The sequence below is a fragment of the Poecilia latipinna genome, unplaced genomic scaffold, assembly GCF_001443285.1.
Source record: "Poecilia latipinna isolate Pla-1442-1.1 unplaced genomic scaffold, P_latipinna-1.0 Scaffold359, whole genome shotgun sequence".
Taxonomy (NCBI): domain Eukaryota; kingdom Metazoa; phylum Chordata; class Actinopteri; order Cyprinodontiformes; family Poeciliidae; genus Poecilia; species Poecilia latipinna.
Genome location: NW_015112975.1, coordinates 14,529 through 36,909, shown reverse-complemented (window position 1 = coordinate 36,909; position 22,381 = coordinate 14,529). Strand labels below are relative to the sequence as shown.

The following is a 22,381-nucleotide window of genomic DNA, read 5'->3' as shown; positions in this document are numbered from 1 at the left end:
CATCCATCCCTTTTCTTCCCTATGGTCTCCTGCTTTCACAGGTTGCTGTTTTAAAGCCTAACTGTAGTAGCAATATATTCAAATCCAGAGTAATTTTGTTTGTGTTTTTACTTTAAAATAAGCTAAAAATAGTTTGAGAACTGGAAATGTAAATGCAGAAACACATGAAAATCTAACATGAAAACAGTCTGCCCATCAAATTGCTGTTGCACATTTTGAATATATTTAAGAAAGATCACAGCTCTAGATGTTACATGAACTTTTGACTACATGTGCTCCAATTCTTTTTATCTTAAATAACGCACTTCACCATGCTGGAAGATTTATATTCCTGTTCTCAATTTTCTTTGTTTAGGTGTCGACAAAGCTCTATGCTTTGCAGAACCCAACTCTGGAATCTTTACGGCTGGATTTTCTAAGAATAGTTTGTAGTCATGAACACTACGTCACCCTGAATCTGCCCTGCAGTCTGCTAACCCCACCTGCCTCGCCTTCACCATCAGTGTCCTCGGCAACCTCACAGGTCAGTCAGAAACACTCAAATGCCAGATACTCTGAATTTCATAAACTTAGACTATGGTAGTTGCTGTCTGACTGGCCTCAGATCATATAATAATTGTTGCCTTTTTCTTAAGCAGAGCTCTGGATTTTCCACTCACGTCCAAGACCAAAAGATAGCCAATATGTTTGAGCTTTCTATCCCATTCAGAGAGCAACATTACCTGGCTGGGCTCGTGCTCTCTGAGCTTTCTGTTATACTGGACCCAGACAATGAGGGGTTAGTATGTTTGTAAAGGTGATATAAAAATGGATAGATTCTGTTTATGCTCTACATTCATGTCCTCTTTGTTTAAATGTTTGACTGCAGAATGTTTGGCCTGCATAAGAAAGTGGTGAGCGTTGTTCACAACCTCCTGTCAAGCCATGACTCTGACCCTCGTTATGCTGACACAGAGGTCAAGGCTCGGGTCGCTATGCTCTACCTGCCTCTTATCGGAATTGTTATGGAAACGCTGCCGCAGCTCCATGATTTTACAGGTAGAGTTCAGGAGTTTTCATTTAAGAGTAATTATGTGAATCCATGACGGCATGAAACATTCTCCAAATTCACAGTAGTTCTGCAAGGATTGAGACTGCAGGGATGAAACAGAAAAAAACAGTGTTATAATTAGAAACAAATCTTTCAGATTTTTTTCAGTTTTCTTTGATGTCTGACCTGCTCATTCAGATTTTGACCTTTTTGTACTGGAGGTCCTTTGATATTTATCTCACACAAATCCTAGTTGGTCATTTAGCAGATTAGTGGAAGTTTTTATTTTTGATGCATTTCAGGAGCAGGGAAAAAAATCTATTTGCAGTATTTTAAGAAATTTTGCAGTTCTGATCTCTGTCAGAACTGCAGCTAGCGATTATTTTAGTAATTGATTTTTAGTAATCAAATAATCTATTGATTATTCTGACAATCATTTAATACAATAAAAAAAATACTGCTGATCTTTTGTTTTAACCAATAGAAGGAAATACATAAAAATATGGCAATAAACAAATAATTCAATTCCCTTCATAAATATGAAAAATGCTATCATACTGCCAGAATTGTAATATCACAGCATTTTGGCTAAAACTAGGTCACTTGAGTTTTGAATAAAATATATTTACAAACATGTTTTTAATCTTAAATTCAAATTGTACAAATTTTTCATATAATTTTGGCTTAATTACTTCTCTGAATATCCTATTTTCATTCAGTATATGGCCTTTTTATGAGTCTACTCCAATTAATGATTAATCAGCTACTAAATTAATTGACAATTATGTCAGTACTTGACTAATCAGGACTAATCCTGCTTGATCATTTCAGGCTTTCTGAATATTAATCAATCTAAAATATTTTCATATTTATTCTTGTCAAATGTAACAAATCTGTTACCACTGGGCACTTAGCTCTTACTTTTTTTTATTTTTATTTTTATCAGATTTCTCTTTCCAGAAAGTTAGAAAGGAACAATCTGTTTGGGAAATTTGGATATTTGTATTAGTCTCCTTTTCCTGCAGTCAAATTAAGTTATTTGGACCAGAATGTGACAAAACGCCAAATACCTATAGGATTTTAACTATTGAATTTGGACTTTAAATAGCAACACCACCTTGCACCCTCTAAGTTTATCAGTTGAGCTTCAAAGCATGGCACCCCCTGACATCATGTTCCCTGCTAATCTCTAACCTTCCTTATCTCATGTTTTTTTGCTATTTTTAAACTGTGTACTTTTGCGTCCACCAAGGTTTAACGCAAATTGTGCGTTTGCTTTTAAATTATGTTTTTAGAATTATAATGGATTTTTCTGTATTGCTATATATTATACTTTTTTATCATTTGTCATTTGTAATAATTTTCTTTTTATAACAGAGTCGCACAATCAGTGGGGTCGGCCCGGCTGTCCCCAAGGTACGGCTGTGGGTAGTGGGGGAGAAGAAGCAGAAGGAGAGGGCAACAGTATGATCAGTCAGACTGTTGCCATGGCAATAGCTGGCACCTCCACCGCATCTCCAATGTCCCGACCAAGTAGCTTTTTGCTGAACTCGCAGGTAGTTTACTCCTCGCTATGCGACATAACGAGTCAGTATAAGTTAATTAAAGTGTCTGACCACATTTTGTGCCCATCTGTTGTCGTTTTTCCTCCCTGTGATTTGATCTGGGAAATCTCTCCAGACGGGTCGCCAGCATGGGAGCTTCTCGGCCGAGTCGAGTCGCAGTCTGCTGATCTGTCTGCTCTGGGTTTTGAAGAACGCCGACGAGCTGGTGCTGCAGAAATGGTTTACAGACCTGTCTGTGTCTCAGCTCAACCGCCTGCTGGATCTCCTCTACCTCTGCGTGTCTTGCTTTGAGTACAAGGTAGCATCCCTGATGAGATGGATAGATTTACTTTTCTAAAGATGGTTAAGAAAAGCCTTGAAACAAATGATTCTTGTGTTGCTGTAGGATATACTTGCCATGAAATATCTAGAAAAGTGTAATTTATGTACTTATATTTGGTCAGGAAAAAACATGTTGGGAAACAAATATCAAAAACGACCAGTGTTACTTTTGCTGGTACTGCGGCTGCAAGATTTTTATACACCACGCTTTTTCCAACAGGACACCATGTTATCTAAAGTTTCACAAGTTTAAAGCATACAGAGAGAGATCTTTGACCATTGCTGTTTGCACAATTTCTCTAGATATTTCACAGTCCTGGTTCCTCTCTTGTACATGTGTCTATCCAGCCCACCCCTCAAGTTTTCTGTAGGATTTATATGTGAGGGCTGAGATGTCCATGGAATGAGGTTAATTTTTTGATTATCCTTCGGAAATACTGAATGAAAACCAGATTTCATCACTGTACAACCAATCAATTCTTTTGTATTTCAATGCCTTGTTCCCACTGAGCGGTACGCCACTGTCTGGGTTAAACCCACACGCCAAACAAAGCATCATATCAGTGACACGACAAATGTGACACACTAATACTTATACGAGTTTGTGCAACACAGATCCCACACCATAAGCAACAGTAGACAATAGCTGCTTTTCCAGTATTCTTGTGAAAGATGGTCGTACATTTTTCAAAACATGATAAACAAAAGCATCATCATGCTTTGTCCACTGTGGTGATTAAAATGATCATCTGCTGCTTTTTGTGCTCCAGTTTTCTGTTTGGTTTCTGGTTTTACTTTAGATAAACTTCCTGCTGTGCTGGATCTTTGCTGCTTGCTCTTCTTTCTGTGTGCTTTAGCTACTAACTTGCTTTGCTTGCTGGTTCTGTTCTGCAAGTAACTTCCCGCACTGTGTGCTCTCTGTCCTCTCACTCACTGTGCTCTCCATGGAAACAAGGCCCATGTTGTGTTCACCATGCAGGGAAAGAAGGCATTCGAGCGCATGAACAGCTTAACGTTTAAGAAGTCTAAAGACATGAAGGCCAAGCTGGAGGAGGCCATACTGGGCAGCATCGGCGCCAGGCAGGAAATGGTGCGCCGCAGCAGGGGACAGCTAGGTGAGGCTACACACTTCGCCACATGCACATGTAGGAAGACCTGCAAAAAAAAAAAAAAACAGCTAAGCTTCAGAAAATGCAACCGTTTGCTTGGCTCAAATGGAAATTAACAGACAGCTTACAGTGTACAGCCACAGACACGTGTACCTTATTATCAATTATCAAATAAAGCTACTGCCAAAAGAAGTTATGTTTCCCAGGGTAAACACAACCTTTTTACCACTACTGAATAAAGTAAATAATGTTTCTCCATCATTTAGAGCGGAGTCCATCTGGCAGTGCTTTTGGCAGTCAAGAAAACCTCCGGTGGAGGAAGGACATGACCCACTGGAGACAAAACAGTGAAAGGATGGACAAGTATGTTCTCTTAAAAGTTTTTCCTTACCACTCTAGTTTTATTTGCCAGAAAGCCTAGTCATTACATTTTATGTAAATGGATAATGATATATTTGTTGTATGGTTTTGTACAATTTTGGTTAAATTTAAGTAATGTTTGAACTTGGCAAACATTACTTAGCAAGGTTCTGATCATTTATATAGTTATCTGAAAGAACAGACACAAATCACATTTCTCACAAAGTAAATTTAAAAAGCATCAACTACAAATATGTACAGTGAATTCAAGGAGCTGAGTGAGTGAATGTGATGGAGCCGGGATTTTTTCAGGTAAATTTAGTTTCCAGTCCTAATTTGATTTATTTTCAGTTATTTCCCATCCTTCTCAACTAAGCCCCAAAACTTGAAACAAACAGCTTTTTTTTTATCTTTCATGTTTATTTTTATGAAATTGCTAGTTTTATGATATTATTTGTTTTTATTTATTTTTGAAATCTTGAAAAATGTGTTATGCCCCACATTGGAACCTTGAATGTGCCCTTCAGTCCACATTTTTATGGACTCTTTGTTGAAGCTGGACAAAAAATTCTGAAAAATAAATAGATCTTTTGTTGCAATAGCAAAACCTTACATTATTGTATTTTTAAAAAATCCAACCTCATATGACTTCAGAATTTTTTGCAGATGTGTACTTCACTATTAATTGACATAGAAAAATGTCTTTACTAATCTGGTTCCCTGTGGCATAAGTATGAAATGACACAGTGGTCAATGGGATGCTACAACCCTATCCATATCTAGGGTCAAAGCAATAATTACATTATTTCTTAAATCAGGCATGTCTATTATGAATAGTAAGAAGTATAATAATACAGGAGGCATTTTTATTTTTATTTTTTATTTTTTTAATCTAAATCAACCGCAGCAATTTTTCAGTGTGAGCTTGTGCTTTATCTGGGGTACCTCAAAATTTTATCAGGAAATATAAATTTCTGCACATTATTAAAATTGGAGAAATTCAATATGCAATGTTTCAGTTACAGACCTCCATCATTTTGACTGATTGAAGCATTGCATATTAAATATTACATTTTATATTCTGACAAGTTTTTATCAAGACAACTCTGATTACATGTTTTGCAGCCATTGGTGTTTTTCTGATTATTTGTTCACAGATTTAAAAAAAATTATATGAAAATATATCTAATATAGAAACTTACTTTTTTTTAATCCAGCAAGCAAAAAATCTCCCTTTATTGGTCTTCATTTCATTTCACATCTTTTTTAAAGTCTACCTCCAGCTTTGTTTTTGTGTTAATTTCCATGTGTTCTCTCATGTCGCTGTGTGTTTATGTAGGAGTCACAGATCAGTCAGGTATTGTATGGCCTACATCTGTCGTGTGCTGCTTTGAGTTGCCCTCTGCTTTAGAGCCTCATTTAAGGTGTTTTGTCATACATGTGGGAAGTGAGCCAGTTAAAGTGGAAAACGAAATGTTTGTTTCAGTTACAACATGATGTACTGGACTTTGGACCAGTTGGTAAATAATTTTCTGATTTATTTGTGTTTCTTATGACAAGCAGTAGCTGTTTATGCAGGGAAGTCATTGAGGTTTTCATTACTCATTTGCTCTCCATTTTAACATTTTAAGTCTCACATGGGCATGATGGCATAAACAAAGACCCCGCTGATCCTGGTTCTGACCCCCTGAACCCCTTGCCCCTCCACTCCCTTTGTCCCGGTAACATCGTATGCTTTTGGGTTGATAGTGGTTGCTGTGGGTGTGTTTGGCTTTTTAACCAGTATGCTACAAGTCCAGTATTATGTGTCTCTGGTACTGCTGCTAATTTGTTATGAACTCATGTAATTTTTGATGCAATAAAAGAGTGACATGACTAAAAGGCCAACATGTTTTATTTTGATATGCGGCAATGTAGATAATTTAGCATTTGAATATTTCCTGTTTAGACAAGTTTGGATCATACATAAATTTAGTCCCAACATGAACTACTCCTTGTACTTTCTCCACATTTATAGGTTGTAAATTTATGGTTCAGATAGCATATTTTGTCACTGCTCAGCATTTCTGTCCAACATATTTTCAGTAGTTTAATTCTCCCTTGTTTGCATTGCGTATAGGAGTGCAAGCTGTTCTAATTCACAAGTTTCTCTTCATTAGTGTTTAGAAAGTCAAATTAATCTGAAACATTACCTGAAAAGTTTTTGATTGCACCCACGTTCTATGCACTAAGATGTTGGTGTTAGTCTTAATAAGATCCTGATCTATGCTGTTTGGTTATACTTACCTGCCTGCAGCAGGTAGTGCAGTGTAGCTGTAGGCAAAGGCTACAGAACCAAACATCAGATATGTTTCCATACGGTTAGGACATAAGCCTTAAGTTTATATTTAGTTTAAAGCAAGGAAAGAGGCATTCATACACACATTGGTTTCTGTAAAAGTAAACCTGCTTATTAGAATAAATTCAGTAATAAGTAATAATAATTCCAATAACCATTGGAATAGTTTAAATTAATTGCAGAAATGCCTCAAATGGTACCATTACATAACTTTCAGTGCAACCCTCAATTTTCTATGTTGTATTTATTACTGACTGACATTTACAATAATACTTAAAAACCTTCCTTGGGTGTTCAGAAAGTGTTTTTTAGTATTCTCATAAAAAAATTGTGTGGAAAAAATTGAATAATTGCAAATACAATTAACTCCACTTTCATACATATAGTTTTGTTTGTTCTTTTTATTTAAAACTGGACTTTGATAACAATATGTATAGTAAGTGTACAGGTTTTCATTATGTACAATTCTATGTGTCTCAAAAATAATAGAACTTGACCATTAAAAAGTTGTTGGAACCCTTAAACAGTTTTTAATTGTGAAATGTGTTGACAGTGTTGACTTTATAAATTAAAGCCACAATATTACCATTACAATTTATTCCTTTCTGGGGTTTTTGTGATCGCAGGACGCGAGCGGAGTTGGAACATGAAGCACTTATAGATGGTAACCTAGCAACAGAGGCCAACTTAATTATTCTTGATACTTTGGAGATTGTTGTACAGGTAAGCAGGCAAACGCACAGCAACAGATGCCCCAAGTACTACTTGTGTTTTTGTGCAGGACTTTACACAAATTGAAAGACTGAGAAAACACTTTCATATTTTTATACTGTATTTGTTTCATTTCTCAAATAATTTTGTCTTTGTTTATCTTGTAGACGGCATCAGTGACTGAGTCTAAGGAGAGCATTCTGGGTGGGGTGTTAAAGGTGCTGCTTCACAGCATGGCCTGCAACCAGAGCGCCCTGTACCTTCAGCACTGTTTTGCCACACAGAGAGCTCTGGTTTCCAAGGTTGGATTTTTAGACTTTTAAGAATACTTAAATGCTGACTTGTTTGTTTTTTTATTCAGTCTTTGTCCTTCATAAATCTTTTTTGCTGAACTCTACTTGTTTAGTTTCCAGAGCTGCTGTTTGAGGAGGAAACAGAGCAGTGTGCGGATCTGTGTTTGCGACTCTTGAGAAGCTGCAGCAGTAGCATCAGCACCATCAGGTCCCACGCCAGCGCTTCCCTCTACCTCCTCATGAGGCAAAACTTTGAGATTGGTAACGTAAGTAAAACTGCAAACTGTAAGGCTGCCAACACTAACACTTAGCTGGATCTCAGCATTTGTTCTCTAATGTTTGAAGTTTAAATCTGTTGCGATGCAGGTTATATAACCGTACAATTAGTATGCAAAAGCAATCTATTTTCATTAACATCAACCAATTTGCTGCAGAGCTTAAAATGCCCCACATTTCACTCAGACGTGGGTGAATGACTGTTGTGATTTAATTAAAAGCATCATTTCAAGAACTCAAAATAAATTAAACCCTAGATGGCTTTAAAAATGATTCATGTGAATTAAAAGTCAAATTTCTCTGCATGGTATGCAAGTTATTTTCAATCCATGTTTTAAAGTTGTTACCAATTCTTGTTTCTCGCCTTTTTTATTTGTCTTTAATTTCTAGAACTTTGCCAGAGTGAAAATGCAGGTGACCATGTCTCTGTCCTCGCTGGTCGGAACGTCCCAGAATTTTAATGAAGAGTTTCTCCGTCGCTCGTTGAAAACAATCCTCACCTACGCAGAGGAAGACCTGGAACTCAGAGAGACCACCTTTCCAGATCAGGTACTCATTTAACAAATCTTTATCAGATATTTATTAAATTTGATAATTTTGACTTAATCTTTTTCATTTTAACACCAAACTTTCTTTTCATTTTACTAGAGTAAATTAAATGTAGCCTAAATTCTTCCCTGTATTTTGTCTTATTTTGTCCTCCCAGGTCCAAGACCTCGTGTTTAATCTGCACATGATCCTATCTGACACAGTGAAGATGAAGGAACATCAAGAAGATCCTGAGATGTTGGTAGATCTCATGTACAGGTAATGAACACAGGAGTAACCAAGAATCTAAGTTTATCCCTCTTTGGTTTTTCTCTCTCTGTCCTAACTTTTTTTTTGTTCTAACCTCTAGGATTGCTAAGGGATACCAGACATCCCCAGACCTGCGCCTGACGTGGCTGCAGAACATGGCAGGAAAACACTCGGAAAGGAGCAATCATGCCGAGGCGGCGCAGTGTTTGGTGCACAGCGCTGCCCTCGTAGCAGAATACCTGAGCATGCTGGAGGACCGCAAGTACCTTCCTGTAGGCTGTGTCACCTTTCAGGTAAGGACGGGTCTGGTGGAAATGAGATTAAGTTTGCTACCCTATATTTTGGTTTTTATGCCCAATTGTATGATTTTCAGAACATCTCTTCAAATGTGCTGGAGGAGTCGGCTGTCTCTGACGATGTCGTGTCACCAGATGAAGAGGGTATCTGCTCTGGGAAATATTTTACTGAAATCGGTCTTGTGGGCCTCCTGGAGCAGGCCGCGGCCTCCTTCTCCATGGTGAGATGACTTCCTTTTAGTCCAAAACAAATGTCAAGTCCAGTTTTTCATCAAGTTGTTACTCAGTTATGACATTGAACAGGAAATTGACAGCATTGGTTAATATTTATAACAATCCCAAAACTGCGTTGAGGTATGTTCGAGTTACTTTTCAGCAAAAACAATTCCAATTCATTTTCAGTTTTGTAGAAGCTAATTTAGTTTAGATTAAATTAAAATCAGTCTAATTTCATACAGTACACCTACATTGTAGGACTCGCATACAGTTATATACAGTTGAGTTCAATAGAATTATGATGAAATACAGTCAAATGATAATCTAATTCGACAATCACAGTAACAAAACAACCATTCCAAACCCAACTAATTTGGTTATTGTACAATTATTGTGAAATAATAATTGAGATGTGAATTTACCACATTTATGATTCAGTTTCACTGGCTACACACTGGCCTTGATACTGCAGGTTCTGTAGAATCAGGAAATTAAAAACAAAGTCATTGACATCTAACAGTCTGGAAAGAGTTCTAATGCTTTTTCTAAGATTTTGAGACTCTAAGAATTTAAGTGTGATAAAACAGCAAAAACAGTAGCAGTCTGTAAGGTGAAGACAATAGAAACAAGCTTATCAGGAATCCAGTCATGCTAATTTCTCCTAATCTAAGGACTAATGCTGAAGTTTTGGTTGTTTCAGTGAATAATTCTACTTTATTGAAGTTTCCTTTCTCTCCAGGCCGGGATGTATGAGGCAGTGAATGAAGTATACAAGGTGCTAATCCCAATCCATGAAGCCAACAGAGACGCAAAGAAGCTAGCCACCATCCATGGTAAACTGCAGGAAGCCTTTAGCAAAATTGTCCATCAGGTAAATATACAACAAAGGAAGAAGGTTTTGCATTGCTTACAGTTTAAAGTTGTCAAGTTAAATATTAATTTAGCTATTAATTAAGGAAATTAGGCCATTTGGATTTGATAATCAACAGTTACTTTGCTGCACATGTAGATTTTGTGAGAACTCATTTTTAATCATCTCCAGGTTGCATTTTTGTTAAAGTCTGCACACAGAATGAAAAAGTCCAAACTCAGTCTTCACCTTCTTATGAATGTTCATCACTCACATCAACTGTCACATTAATAAAACTGTAGAAGCTCAAAACCAGTATTTCACTGAACGGAGGTTGTTTTATTCATCCAGTACCATGTTGGAGCCCAGCAGTGAAACAGGCTTTCACACAGACACAATGTTGCACGATGTTATTGTTTATAATTTTATCTTCTGTATGTTTTTTTAATTATTATTATTTGATATGTCGGGCTCCTGGCATGCTTTATTTAATTTGTTTTTCAATAAATAAAGGATGCATGAGATGCCAGATTCCAATGTCAGCATTGGTTTAGTCACTTGGTGTGTAGTTTTAGTGGTGACCCAAAAATGATTCTTCTTGAATTATATTTGCTTAATTTGGTTCTAGATAAGATGGAATTTTCTCCAATCTGGAATAGTTATGAAGGAGAAATTCTCTTGGTTGTATCATCCTGTGCATGTGTGGACCACGCTGTGTGTGGGGGTTGTGAATGTCTTGTCCTCACATGTCCTATATTCTCTTTGTTACACAGAGTACTGGCTGGGAGGTAAGGTGGTTAAATAGTTCCTGCTTGGCCCTGCTCATGTTTATCTTTATTTTAAATATTTTCATTTACTCTCCATCTTTTTATTTGCCAGCTGCGAGCGCTCTGTTGCTCTTTGCTTTACTTTCATTCATTCAGCCCATTAACAGCTGCAGACATTCCCAACCGTCTGCCCTGCTGGGGATGTTGCTGTATTTATTCACCAGAGTCCTCACCTGTCTTCATGTCTTTTCCCTCATTTTGTGCCGGAGGAATTTTTTTTTTTTTTTTTTTTCTCTCCAAATGTGACAGTGCTGAAGGGCTGTGCATGACAGCCACGAGATGACACTAATGACTAAAAAGTCGACATGAATGCGTCACCAGCACAATCCGCTCCTAATCCGCCCTCGTCTTCTGTCTGTCTGCTGGTGTCAGTCAGCGCTCCCTCATCGACTGACACCGCCTGCTGCCACACTTCATCTCACCCTCATCTTCATTCACAGGGCTCGATTTCAGTACACTGTTTAAACACGAAGGGTCTCGGATCTTTCTTGCCTCACTCAATTTTATAAGCCTTTTCAAATGAAGGTGTTGCAAACTTTGGGTGGAAGCTGTAGTCAGATTATTTAAGCTGCCATTTTTTTTTTCTCCAGAGAGGGTTCAACTAACTGTATTTTTTGAGTTACTTGATTTTTCCTATTGATTTAAAGTTACTATTATGATGGACTTTTTCTTTTAATTATACAAACTAAATCGACCCCTGACTTTTAATTACTATTATTTTCCATCCACCCTTCATTGTGTTAACTTTATTAACCTCTGGGTGAGTTTTCATGGTTTGTTGCATGAGTTGGCTCAGATTCTGGTTGTTTTTTTGTTTTTTTTCTTTCTTGTTTTGGAATTGCACGAAGGGTGCATGGTGGTGTTTAAGGGTTAAGGTTCTTTATTTCTGACTTTTTTCCCTTTTTCTTTCATCTTGCATGGTTTGGAATCATTTTCTTCAAATCACTGAAGATATTTTTGATCTTGTGTTTGTGTTGTTTTTGTTGGTTCTGGGGGGAAACCCCATCCTGATTAAAATTTGTTCTGTTTTCTCCTTTTTTGATTTGCCTGGTTGCTGACCCTCCCCTCCCACTTTACTTAATTGTGTCTTGTGGTAAGTGCATTAGTTTAAGGGTATTGACAGCATTTTGTTGCAATATTGTTAAATGCTTTGAAAATCTACCAAGCCATCACATTGTAATATCCTATAAAGGAAATGTTAGACTTTGACATACACACCTGTTAAAACAACACGCCAGTTCTCCTTTGGTCTTCTTTTCCTTGTGAAGCTTCTTGATTCTTGATTCTTTTTGTTGTTTCTCAGGGTATAATTATTTCAATTTTATCTACAAATAAAACATGCAAGGCTTTGATTCGGCAAGCCCTCCTGCTGCTTCGATTCATGACTTGAATTCAACAGTTTACATTATGTGGATAGAAACGTCTGTTGTCTGTTTTCCCTTCTTTTTTTGTTGCTTTGTTTGTAGCTGAACTGTGTTAAATGTAAAACAGTTGAAAGTTACCATTTCTGGAGGCTTTTGGGTTTCTCATACATGGTTTCTGATTTCCAATTCCTTATTTTATTTTATTTTATTTTATTACCTCTGATTCTTACATTAGCCAGTTCTTAATTCTCTAGGACTTCCTGTATTCATATTTAGTCATTTTTAAAATGTACTTACATCACCAAAACCTGGCAATTTAACAATTCTAACAACTTGTGCGCACGCGAGTGTTTGCTCTGAAATGACTTTAAAACCAGTAAAAAAAATGTCCTAATTCTACAGTATTGAATTTGACAATAGACAGTCTGTGGTTTCCCTAGAAAATGCAGATTGTTTCCCAAAGTGTTAGCTTTTGAAAATGGTATCAACATTTTCAAATCAAGAATATTCCATATCAAAAGAATAAAACAGTGGAAGACTCAACTATGTTCTTCCTATTATCTGCTGAAAGCCTTGCTCTCTCTTTCTTTGTCTCAGGCTAAATGAACCACTTAATTTTCTCATTGTTATAGAAAATACACTTTCCTTTTGAATAGCTTGTTACATCTGTTTTTGCTCTGAATTAATTACACTGAAATTGACAATAGGTAACCTTGTAGGTAACCTTGTCTTTACTCAGTAGAAACCTCCGCTCTGTGAGCTGTTATCGTTCTTTTTTCAATCTCCATCTGACAAGTAGCAGTTCTAAACGGAGGTAATCGCTTCCAAGCCCATTTCTTGGTGCATCTCTTGTTAACTTGCAAAATCTCTAGGTAATCCATTACATGCTGCAATCTAAATACCACAACATGCGGTGTGTAGGTCATGTTACTTGAACTGTAGGTCATTTTTAGTTCAATATTTCACTTTTTTATTTTGGACCATATCGAGATCAAAAATGTTTTGAAAGGGCCGGCTATGGCAGAATGCATTGATAAAACTGCCCATTAACAAACTGTAAAGATATTAATACATTGCTGCATCTGCATTTGATGAGTACTTCTTGAAATTAAATATTATTGAACATCTTTGCACATTGACCTTAACTCTTCCCAGAGGTTGCCTTCTGGAAAAGACCTCCTGTTTCCGTTGTACCTAAAGTGAAAGGCTTTGAACACTTTTACAAGCCTCGGTCGGTCTTGGTTCCGCCGTTGTGGAGAACTGTGATTTTTATCTAAAGTTTTAATTTATTTAGACTGGAAGACATTCCTCTGACAGGTGTTTTTATCTGCTCACAGGACGGGAAGAGGATGTTTGGTACGTACTTCAGGGTGGGATTTTATGGTTCAAAGTTTGGCGACTTGGATGAGCAGGAGTTTGTGTATAAAGAGCCGGCCATCACGAAGCTGGCCGAAATCTCCCACAGGCTCGAGGTAAACAGTATCACTCTTCAACAACTCCTGAACTTTTGAACTGAAAAAGAATAACCGGTCTAAAATGTTTACACCTAGCAGAAGTGTAAAGGCCCCGCCCTCTTTTCTCTTAGAGCTTCTATGGGGAGCGCTTCGGGGAGGAGCAGGTAGAAGTCATTAAGGACTCCAACCCTGTAGATAAGTGCAAACTTGACCCCAATAAGGTTGGTGCTCCAAAGCCTCATCACCACGTCAAATTCATCCGCAGCAAACCCGCCTGGTCATTTGATGACATTTTACTGTGCGCAGGCCTTCATCCAGATCACGTATGTGGAGCCGTACTTCGACACTTACGAGATGAAAGACCGCATAACCTACTTCGACAAGAACTACAACCTGAGGCGCTTTGTGTACTGCACTCCTTTCACCTTGGACGGCCGAGCCCACGGGGACCTGCACGAGCAGTTCAAACGCAAGACCATCCTTACCACGTCACACGCCTTTCCTTACATCAAGACGAGGATCAACATCATTCACAAGGAAGAGGTAGGCCACGAAGGAACAAGCGGTTAACTGGAAAAGACTTGGAGAAGCCAGATGTCTGCTGAGAACTGAAGAAAGGTTCACAAATATGTAAACAAGTATTTTTAGAAGGAGTTATTGTGAAACGTTAAAAATGGTAAAAGGAAAATTATGTTTAATACTTAATGCATAAATTTAACTGATTAAGGTTTATTCCCAAAAGGTACTTTTAGTCTGACAAACTAGGCTCATTGGAACATGTATTGTAATTTTGTTTTAGATATGACTGTAGTCTGTGACCCATCACAAACAACAACTGTCATTCTGTTGTGGAAATTCTTTACAGAAATAGGAGGTTACAGATTAGAAAATGCTGTTTAGCATATTGTATTATTACAGTTAGTAAAATCTCTGGACATTTTTCTGCTTCCAGATTATTTCCACACCCATAGAGGTGGCGATAGAGGATATGCAGAAGAAGACTCAGGAGTTGGCCTTTGCCACCCACCAGGACCCTGCTGACGCCAAAATGCTGCAGATGGTCCTGCAGGGATCTGTGGGCACAACGGTAAATCAGGTCAGACATCAGCGAAACACACTGCACTTCTTTTTATTTTATTTTATTTCTGTTGATGCTCATATAGAAAACCCATTTTTAGGGTCCGTTGGAAGTGGCTCAGGTGTTCCTGTCAGAAATCCCAAGTGACCCAAAACTGTATCGACATCACAACAAGCTCCGTCTGTGCTTTAAGGACTTCACAAAGAGGTACTTTATGCTTCCAAACTCTGTTTGTTAGGACATTTCAGTTTTATATTGGAAAGTTTTGTCCTGCCAAAGGTGCGAAGACGCCCTCCGGAAGAACAAGAGCCTGATCGGACCGGACCAGAAAGAGTACCAGAGGGAGCTGGAGCGGAACTACCACAGACTGAAGGAGGCGCTGCAGCCCCTCATCAACAGGAAGATCCCGCAGCTTTACAAACCCGTCCTGCAGGTCAACTCGCACAGGTGAGAGAAGACATGTTGCCCATCTGCGCTCACTTCTTTGTTTTGGTGGTGTTTTTTTTTTTTTTTTAAACAGTGTTTTGTTTTTGTAATAATCACGCAGCAAACGGACAGCTTGATAAGGTAGCTCTGAAACCACACTTTGTGTTTTTGTGTCGTCATTTAGAGATTTTAAAGAGTTTTCTCAAGTAAAAAGAAAACAGTTTGCAGCTCTGCAGCCACCTTTAAAAACAAAGAAGTTAACATGGAAGTAGTGATGCTGCACACAAACACCCAAATATGAATGATTATTTTATTATGCATTTGGTTTAAAAAAAATCACAATTGCTAACGCTTCTGCCATTTGAATAAAAAGATTTTGATATTTCAACAGCAGATACATGAAGTGCCTTGCCAAAGTATTCGCACCGTTTGAACTGTTTTACACATTGTCATGTTTGATTCTTCAATGTATTTGATTGAGATTTGATATTATAGGCCAACACAAAGTAATGAAAAACTGTGAAATTGAAAGAAAATGATATATGGTTTTCAACTGAATCTGAAAAGTGTGGTGTACATCTGTGTTCACCCTCCTGCACTCTGATACGCTAAATAAAATTCTCTCCAAGCTGCCTAATTAGTATAGAGTCCACCTGTGTGTTTATAAATCCTGCTGTTCTATGAAAATCAAAAAATACTAGTTATAAGTTTTCACAGAACACTGTTCCTAGTCAAAGTCCTAAATTTTAATGCAACTGAGAATCTGTGGCAAGAGCTCTCAGAAGCAGCAAGAAAACCATGTGTTTCTTTTCATGCACTTCAGTTGTATATTTAGTGCTGATCTATCACATAAAATCCAAATAAAATACATTTAAGTGTGTGATTTTAAATTAAAAGGTGAAAATGTTCAAGGGTTGTAAATACTTTTGCAAGTCACAAAATGCTGCCCAACCTCTCAAATCAAGCTTTAAAGTAAATCATCCAGCTCATGTCCATCAGTACGTAAAAGGAATCCAGGAAAAAGCAGGAAATTTTCTAAATTCTTTTTTTCTTTCCATTTTGCAGAGATTCCTTCAGCAGACTGAGTCTTCGCAAACTTGATATTTGAAGATGGAGAGATTGCACTCAGTCACCGACACAAAGACTACATAAATTTGCAATATTAATTTATTTTGAAGTGTAAATAGGAGTGTTTGTTACAAGCAACGGAGCTCGGTACGTCATTCCAGTGTCTTAATTTGTTTCTAGACAAACGGTCGCACAGTCTGAAAAGTGAACAAGGAGATCTTGAGGATCAGGAGTTGCTGTTTGTTGCTATGGGGATGTTTTTTTTTTTCCCCTCAGCTACCTTAAGAAACCCACTTATTTAAACACTTGATACCAACAGAACCTTCAAGCTGTAAGCCAGTGAATATGAAGAGTGCTCTGAGCCCCGGTTAAGTGCCAAACCCCCTGCTCCCCTTTTTACAACCAACGTTTTTACAAGCGTCCACAGAAAAAGGTACCACTTTAAAAGTCAAGGTGTTTATTTAATTATGTACGATGTGTCAAAAAAATAATGTATTCAATTTCATTTGTGCACTTTTTTATTATAGCGTAGCAATGCATTTATGACTTGAAAGTTTATGTATTGGAGGGAGGCGAGGAAGAAAAAAAAAAGAAAAAGTTGTACCAGTATTTATCATGATCCTTTATTATTTTATGTTGAAGCAACATTTTAAAATTAGGTACTTAAAACATCCTTGTATAATTTTATGTAGTTTTGTTTTACTTTAAATATTTTACTAAATAAATATTTTAATGTTCAGATGGTGTGTGATTTTCTTTTTTCTTCTAACAAACAAACCTATGTAAATAATTTGGAATAGCATTGAAAATGTAATTTAATTAAAAAACAGACATATATACTCATTAGACAGTGATGCATGTCAATCACTTATTTCTGTTCATTTTTATCATGGCTTGCAATAAAAATAGAAACAGATAAAGCTTTACAAAACTAATAGTACTTGGTCTGGCTGACGACTAAAACTTTCATTTTAAAGAGACTTTTGACATTTGGTTCAGTAGCAACCAGTTTTTCTTTCAGCTTAACTTTATGTTAATGTGTTTGGTTGCAGCACTCTGAACAAACAGTTCAACAGTTTTTATTATGCAGGATGTTTGACAATTGTCAAGTCAGCAATCTTCACCATGGTTTTGTAGACATTTGCTATAAAAATCTATTTTTATTGACGTATAATATTCAAATTTGAGAAACTAAATCAAACCAGAAATTAAACCCATTAATTTTTATGTACTGGTAAAAAATGTTTCCCAGACATGCACCTGTATATTGCTGGGTATGTATTACTTAAGCTAAATTCCAGTTAAGCTGCTTTATGCAAAAGAAAATGACAAAGCAAAACTGGAGGTAAAAACTTTATTGCTTGTCTGTTTTCAACCAAAGGGTCATTGCAGCTGGTATGGGCTACAGCTTCACACTCATCAAGGTTGCTTTTATCTTCTGAAGAAAATCTTAAAGCAAAATACAGAGTATACTTCACAATATGAAGTTTTGTCTCACATGGATAAAAATGAATGTAGCCAATTAACTAAAGCAGTGGTTCCCAAACTTTTTCTCCTGGGCCCCCCCTGTGGATTACCAAAATGGAGAGGCTACCTGGTTGAACGATGTGTGAGAGTGGTGGAGGGAGTGGGGGGTGATCGACTTATTTTGGGGGCAAAATTAATTGAAGTAGCTGAACATAGACAACTGTTAGTTTGGGAACCTCTGAACTGAAGGATGTCAAAAGGTTGCTGGACTGTTTGACAATTATGATACAATTCTCATCCTTTTTCCCAGGGCAGATGGAAACGCATTTGAATTTGGTAAAAATATTGTAGTTAAAATATAACTGAACATGTGGGACACCTAGAGCTGTTAAGGGGAAAACAATAAAAAAAGAAAGCAACTTGTGCAATGGGAGTAGCCTCAAATTTTTCCATGTCATGACCAAGGTGCAGTGAGGTAGGTTGAGTGGACCCAAAGCTTAAATTTTTTTATCATATAAGCAACTGATTTCTCTTCCCCAGCGTTGCAGAAAAATCTGTCCACCCTGTGAGTTCTTGCATCTTCTTTTCCCATCTAGGGTTTGTAAAAAATTGTGATTAGATTTTTTTGAAGAAATCCAGGAAAAAAAAAAAAGATTTTTGTCCGTGGTTACTGTTGAGTGATACAGCAGGACCCATTTGGACTTTCCAGGAGTTCTCAAAGTATCAAATAGCCTCTCCAGAAATAATTTCAATAATTTTCTCTCAGACGGAAGTGAATGTGTGATCAATTAAACATAACATTGCACGAAAAAAAAAAAAAAGGCTGGATAATGGGCAGCTTTAACCATTTACTTTCCCTAAATATACTACTAAACTCTGTAATAAGGATAAAGGATTTTCAATCAAGAGTTTCACTTTTAAATTCTGGACATTAATGAAACTTTGACTATATAAAATGTGATATAAAAACCAGGTTTTCTAAACAGACTGCACACGGTTATTTTTGTATTTCTAATAGAAATATATTGTAAATATGCTTCGATATATCAAAAAAATTTACTTACTGAAGGCCCAAGCACAGTAAGAAAAAAAAAACACCAAAAAAAGGGAAGATTGAAAAAAAAAAAATAAAATTAGGGGACAGCTTGAGAAAACAATGCATTAAAAAAAGTATTTTGCAAATTCTGTCGCATGGAGAGGAAAAAAGTCTTCGATTTAAATAAAAGCTGTGCTGAAAAGTACTCTTGCCACTAATAACCCTTACAGACAGAAACAACAAAAGGCATGACGAGTTTGAAAGCCAGTGTCAAAAATACACCACTACAAACAACTAAGTCTGTACAAAGAAGGCTTAAACATCCCTGACAAGTCCAAAAAAACAAACAAAAAAAAACAAAACAAAAAAAAAACGAAACAGTTTTAAACTCAGCTAGTCTTTATAGTGAGCCCCTGCTTTAGAGTAGAGTCAACTGGCCTTGGTCCTAAAGGAGGAGACTGCTGCAGGTGGAAACAAACTTTAGATAATGTGTTGAAATGGCAATGAATGTTTTTGGCACCAACAATTACGTGTGTATGTGTGTGTGTGTGTGTGCACATTTATGTCTTGTGCTTATTTTAGTGTCAGGGCTCGGGGATCCTTTTGTAGAACAGCAGGTACGGTGTGGATGAGGAGCACGTTTCAGGAGAACAGGCTCGCAGGAAGTTCTCCTCCTCAAACAAACGCACTTCAGAGTCATCAAACAGCAGCCATTTCCCCTCATACTCCAGCAAGCTGGTTAATGCTTGCTGCTCTGCTGCCTCCATCCCACCAGGGGGAGCCACTGCCGTATCCTCTGGCTCCTTTTTGAGTCCACCTGCATTCTGGCTGGAGATGCTTAGCGTCTTTCTCCGTTTAGATCCCTCCGCTGCGTCACGGTTAGCTGCTTTGCTGCTGCTTCCCAGCTCACAATTGGGCAAACTCCTCTGTCCCCCCAGGAGTCCAACACCTCCCTCCAAAAGCTTTTTGCTCCCTGATTTGGTGCTAGCCAAACCCGCTCGCCGCTGCCCCCTTGTGCTCAGGCTGACCGACACCTCGCCATCCTCGAAGGTTGTGTTTTCGTCTGTCTGTGCTTCCTCTTTGCTTTCTTTTACATCCTCCTCAGAAACTTTTTCTTTCTTGTCCTGCAGCCAGACCTTCGCATCCTTCAGATTGGACATGCGGATGTAGGTGGTGTAGTGGCCGCTGCTGATGGTGACACCGCTGTGCATGACCACAGCAAACAGTTCGTACTGCTGCCCTGTAGCAGCCGACGGCTTTGTGCACCACTCGTTCAGAGACAGGGTGAGGGGCGTCTGTAAGGGAGTGTTGACTTTCGAGAGGCCTGCGTACGGATCCACCCTGCCAGGAAAACCAGGTTAGACACGGAACCTTAAAAGTTTTGGTTTTACAAAGGATCGTTTGTGAACTCACTCCAAGCTGCTGGCAGAGAAGCGCTTCAGGTGAATAGTGATGACTTCAGGAGTTTTGTCAAACAGCAGACTCCTTTCAGCCTCTGTGTAGTGATGACAGGTTTCACAGAAGTATTTATCTTCGCCAACGATGCGTTCCACAGAGGCAAACTGAGAAATGGCCCAGGTCAAGGTCTTCATCTCAGGCTTTGGGTCTGGAGAGACTGAGAAGATAAACAACATTACTTGTTTTGTATTATATTAATTTCATTAATAAGTAACCATAAGTAGTAGTTTAAAAACATCTCCTACATAATCAAAATTCTATTTCTCAGGTTGATAGTTATTTCTGGAAAATGTTATTCCGATAAAGCAATCTTGAGAAATGCAAAAAGCTAAACTTGACTTTACAGCAAATACAATCAGTGAAGAGAAAATGGCTGATGAAGCACACAGCATGCCTGTGGAGCTGTGAAAATTTGGCAAGTTACAGGTTTCTTCTGTTTTTACTTTTCTGTCACAATTCAATATTTTCAACGCCTCACCGTCAGATAGGTCCTCTGGACTGGTGGGCTGGTCGTCCAGCACCGGCACGCTGATGTCCTGGAAGTCCTCTCTCCGCTCAGTGAAGCTCTCACACTCCAGACAGCGAGTTCTCAGCACCAGTCGGCCCTGGAACAGTTTCTCCATCAGGCCCAGAACGTCTGAGGCAAACAGAGAAGTCTGGATCATGATCAGATCTCTAACAAACATACTGGATTCAAGACAGAAGTTGAATCTATTTTTACCCCAACAGTTATCAGTTTTTGATGATGTGTTGCCTTTCAGGCGTTACTCAAACTTACTACATTTTCCCACATTACTCCCTCTACCTTCATTTCTCATCTCTTACCATGTTGTTTCTCTGTTTGACCTTTAGCTGACTTCCTTGCTGCAGACTGTTGAGTGCTTTTCTGTTTTGGCTCCTCCGATGGTCCATTCTCTGGCTCAGATTTGTTCAAAGGTTTTGGATTTGTAGAGCTGATCTTCCCGACGCTGCAGAACTTTGAGAAAATACTCGGCTGCTTCCCAGAGGATCTTAGCCAACCGAGAGTACCTCTCTTCTTCCTTTTCCCGCTTGTCTCTTTACCGGATGCTTTTTCATCTTTCTCTTCATCGGGATTCAGATTCTTCTTCTCTTCCTCCTGCTCTCCCTCTTTACTCTGAGCGCTGTCCACGGTGATATCACTGGAGGACTTCCTCTTGGAGCGAGTGAAGGGTTTATTTCTACAGACATTTTCCTCAGCGCTCTCAGACTTCTTAGACTTGGGCTTCTTCTTGGCGTTTCCCACCTCTGTGTCGCTCTTCCTCTTTCCGCTGACTTGTCCGTCCTCGTCCACGGAAGCTCTCGATTCCGCCCCAGAGAAACTAGAATCCGAGGGAACGCCATTCTCTGTTTTAACGTCTCTGTCGTCCTCCTCCTCTTCCTTCCTCTCCAGCTCCTGCTCTTTTCTGATAGTGTCACAGGCCTCCTGGATGTATCCCAGGATGCACTGCAGAACCTCCTGAGCATCATGCTGGAGATAGCCTTCATACATAGGGTTCAGCTGCCTGCAAAGCACAAAAACACAGTAAACACTCAAAGCATTTTCACTCTAAACACATTAAAATATCAAAACAACAAATCAGGTTTCAATTTACTCTTTCAGATTAAACTTTTTTTTTTTATTTTGTTGCAAATACTTTAATTATCCTGTTCTACTTTTTCTCAGATTAGCCTCTGAATAGCCGCAGCAGGCTGACAGGACCTGATGGTGTGAAGTATTTTGCGAGGGGGCGTGGCCAGCTCTCCCTCGCTGAAGCCATCGGGGTTGAGCAGGAAGCTGGACTGCAGCTGCTCCACTGAGGTCATCAGGCTGCTGAAGCTCCCAAGGAGCTCGATGTGAGCCGGCACAGTCTCAGACACACACTCTGACTGCTGACTCTGAGGCTGAAGAAATAAAACCCAAGAGGTTTGTTGAATAAATGTTCTAGTTGTAACACACAAGAGCTTTAGAAAAACAATTAAAGTGTGTTTATATATCAACATCCAGATAAACAGTGCAATATTCTAAAAGTAATTCTTTAA

At 38.3% G+C, this 22,381-nt stretch overlaps 2 protein-coding genes across 26 annotated transcripts in view; one reads left to right on the top strand and one right to left on the bottom strand.

Annotated features, from left to right (window-relative positions):
* Positions 1-17,119, top strand: part of dock7 (dedicator of cytokinesis 7) — a 48,807-nt gene extending 31,688 nt beyond the window's left edge. For 4 of the 24 annotated variants that reach the window (XM_015036171.1, XM_015036187.1, XM_015036182.1 and 1 more), the window contains 24 exons: positions 356-523; positions 636-778; positions 869-1,038; positions 2,408-2,586; positions 2,711-2,893; positions 3,872-4,031; positions 4,292-4,388; positions 5,725-5,742; positions 7,350-7,446; positions 7,602-7,736; positions 7,841-7,993; positions 8,394-8,552; positions 8,710-8,810; positions 8,902-9,094; positions 9,175-9,318; positions 10,053-10,184; positions 10,937-10,951; positions 13,692-13,826; positions 13,940-14,029; positions 14,115-14,351; positions 14,761-14,904; positions 14,987-15,093; positions 15,166-15,333; positions 16,378-17,119. In XM_015036171.1, the coding sequence (XP_014891657.1) occupies positions 356-523; positions 636-778; positions 869-1,038; positions 2,408-2,586; positions 2,711-2,893; positions 3,872-4,031; positions 4,292-4,388; positions 5,725-5,742; positions 7,350-7,446; positions 7,602-7,736; positions 7,841-7,993; positions 8,394-8,552; positions 8,710-8,810; positions 8,902-9,094; positions 9,175-9,318; positions 10,053-10,184; positions 10,937-10,951; positions 13,692-13,826; positions 13,940-14,029; positions 14,115-14,351; positions 14,761-14,904; positions 14,987-15,093; positions 15,166-15,333; positions 16,378-16,420 (3,171 nt within the window). In that variant the 3' untranslated portion in view covers positions 16,421-17,119. Of the gene's footprint in view, positions 1-355; positions 524-635; positions 779-868; positions 1,039-2,407; positions 2,587-2,710; positions 2,894-3,871; positions 4,032-4,291; positions 4,389-5,724; positions 5,743-7,349; positions 7,447-7,601; positions 7,737-7,840; positions 7,994-8,393; positions 8,553-8,709; positions 8,811-8,901; positions 9,095-9,174; positions 9,319-10,052; positions 10,185-10,936; positions 10,952-13,691; positions 13,827-13,939; positions 14,030-14,114; positions 14,352-14,760; positions 14,905-14,986; positions 15,094-15,165; positions 15,334-15,433; positions 15,454-16,377 lie in introns of all 24 variants that reach the window. The other 20 variants (XM_015036185.1, XM_015036180.1, XM_015036189.1 and 17 more) reach the window with 14 other exon arrangements.
* A 2,145-nt stretch (positions 17,120-19,264) lies between these two features.
* usp1 (ubiquitin specific peptidase 1) overlaps positions 19,265-22,381 on the bottom strand; it is an 11,730-nt gene continuing 8,613 nt past the window's right edge. The window contains exons 5-9 of one of the 2 annotated variants that reach the window (XM_015036164.1): positions 22,062-22,237; positions 21,167-21,864; positions 20,820-20,978; positions 20,297-20,498; positions 19,265-20,224 (exon numbers count right to left, since the gene is read on the bottom strand). In XM_015036164.1, the coding sequence (XP_014891650.1) occupies positions 19,468-20,224; positions 20,297-20,498; positions 20,820-20,978; positions 21,167-21,864; positions 22,062-22,237 (1,992 nt within the window). In that variant the 3' untranslated portion in view covers positions 19,265-19,467. Of the gene's footprint in view, positions 20,225-20,296; positions 20,499-20,819; positions 20,979-21,166; positions 21,865-22,061; positions 22,244-22,381 lie in introns of both variants that reach the window. The other variant, XM_015036163.1, reaches the window with a different exon arrangement.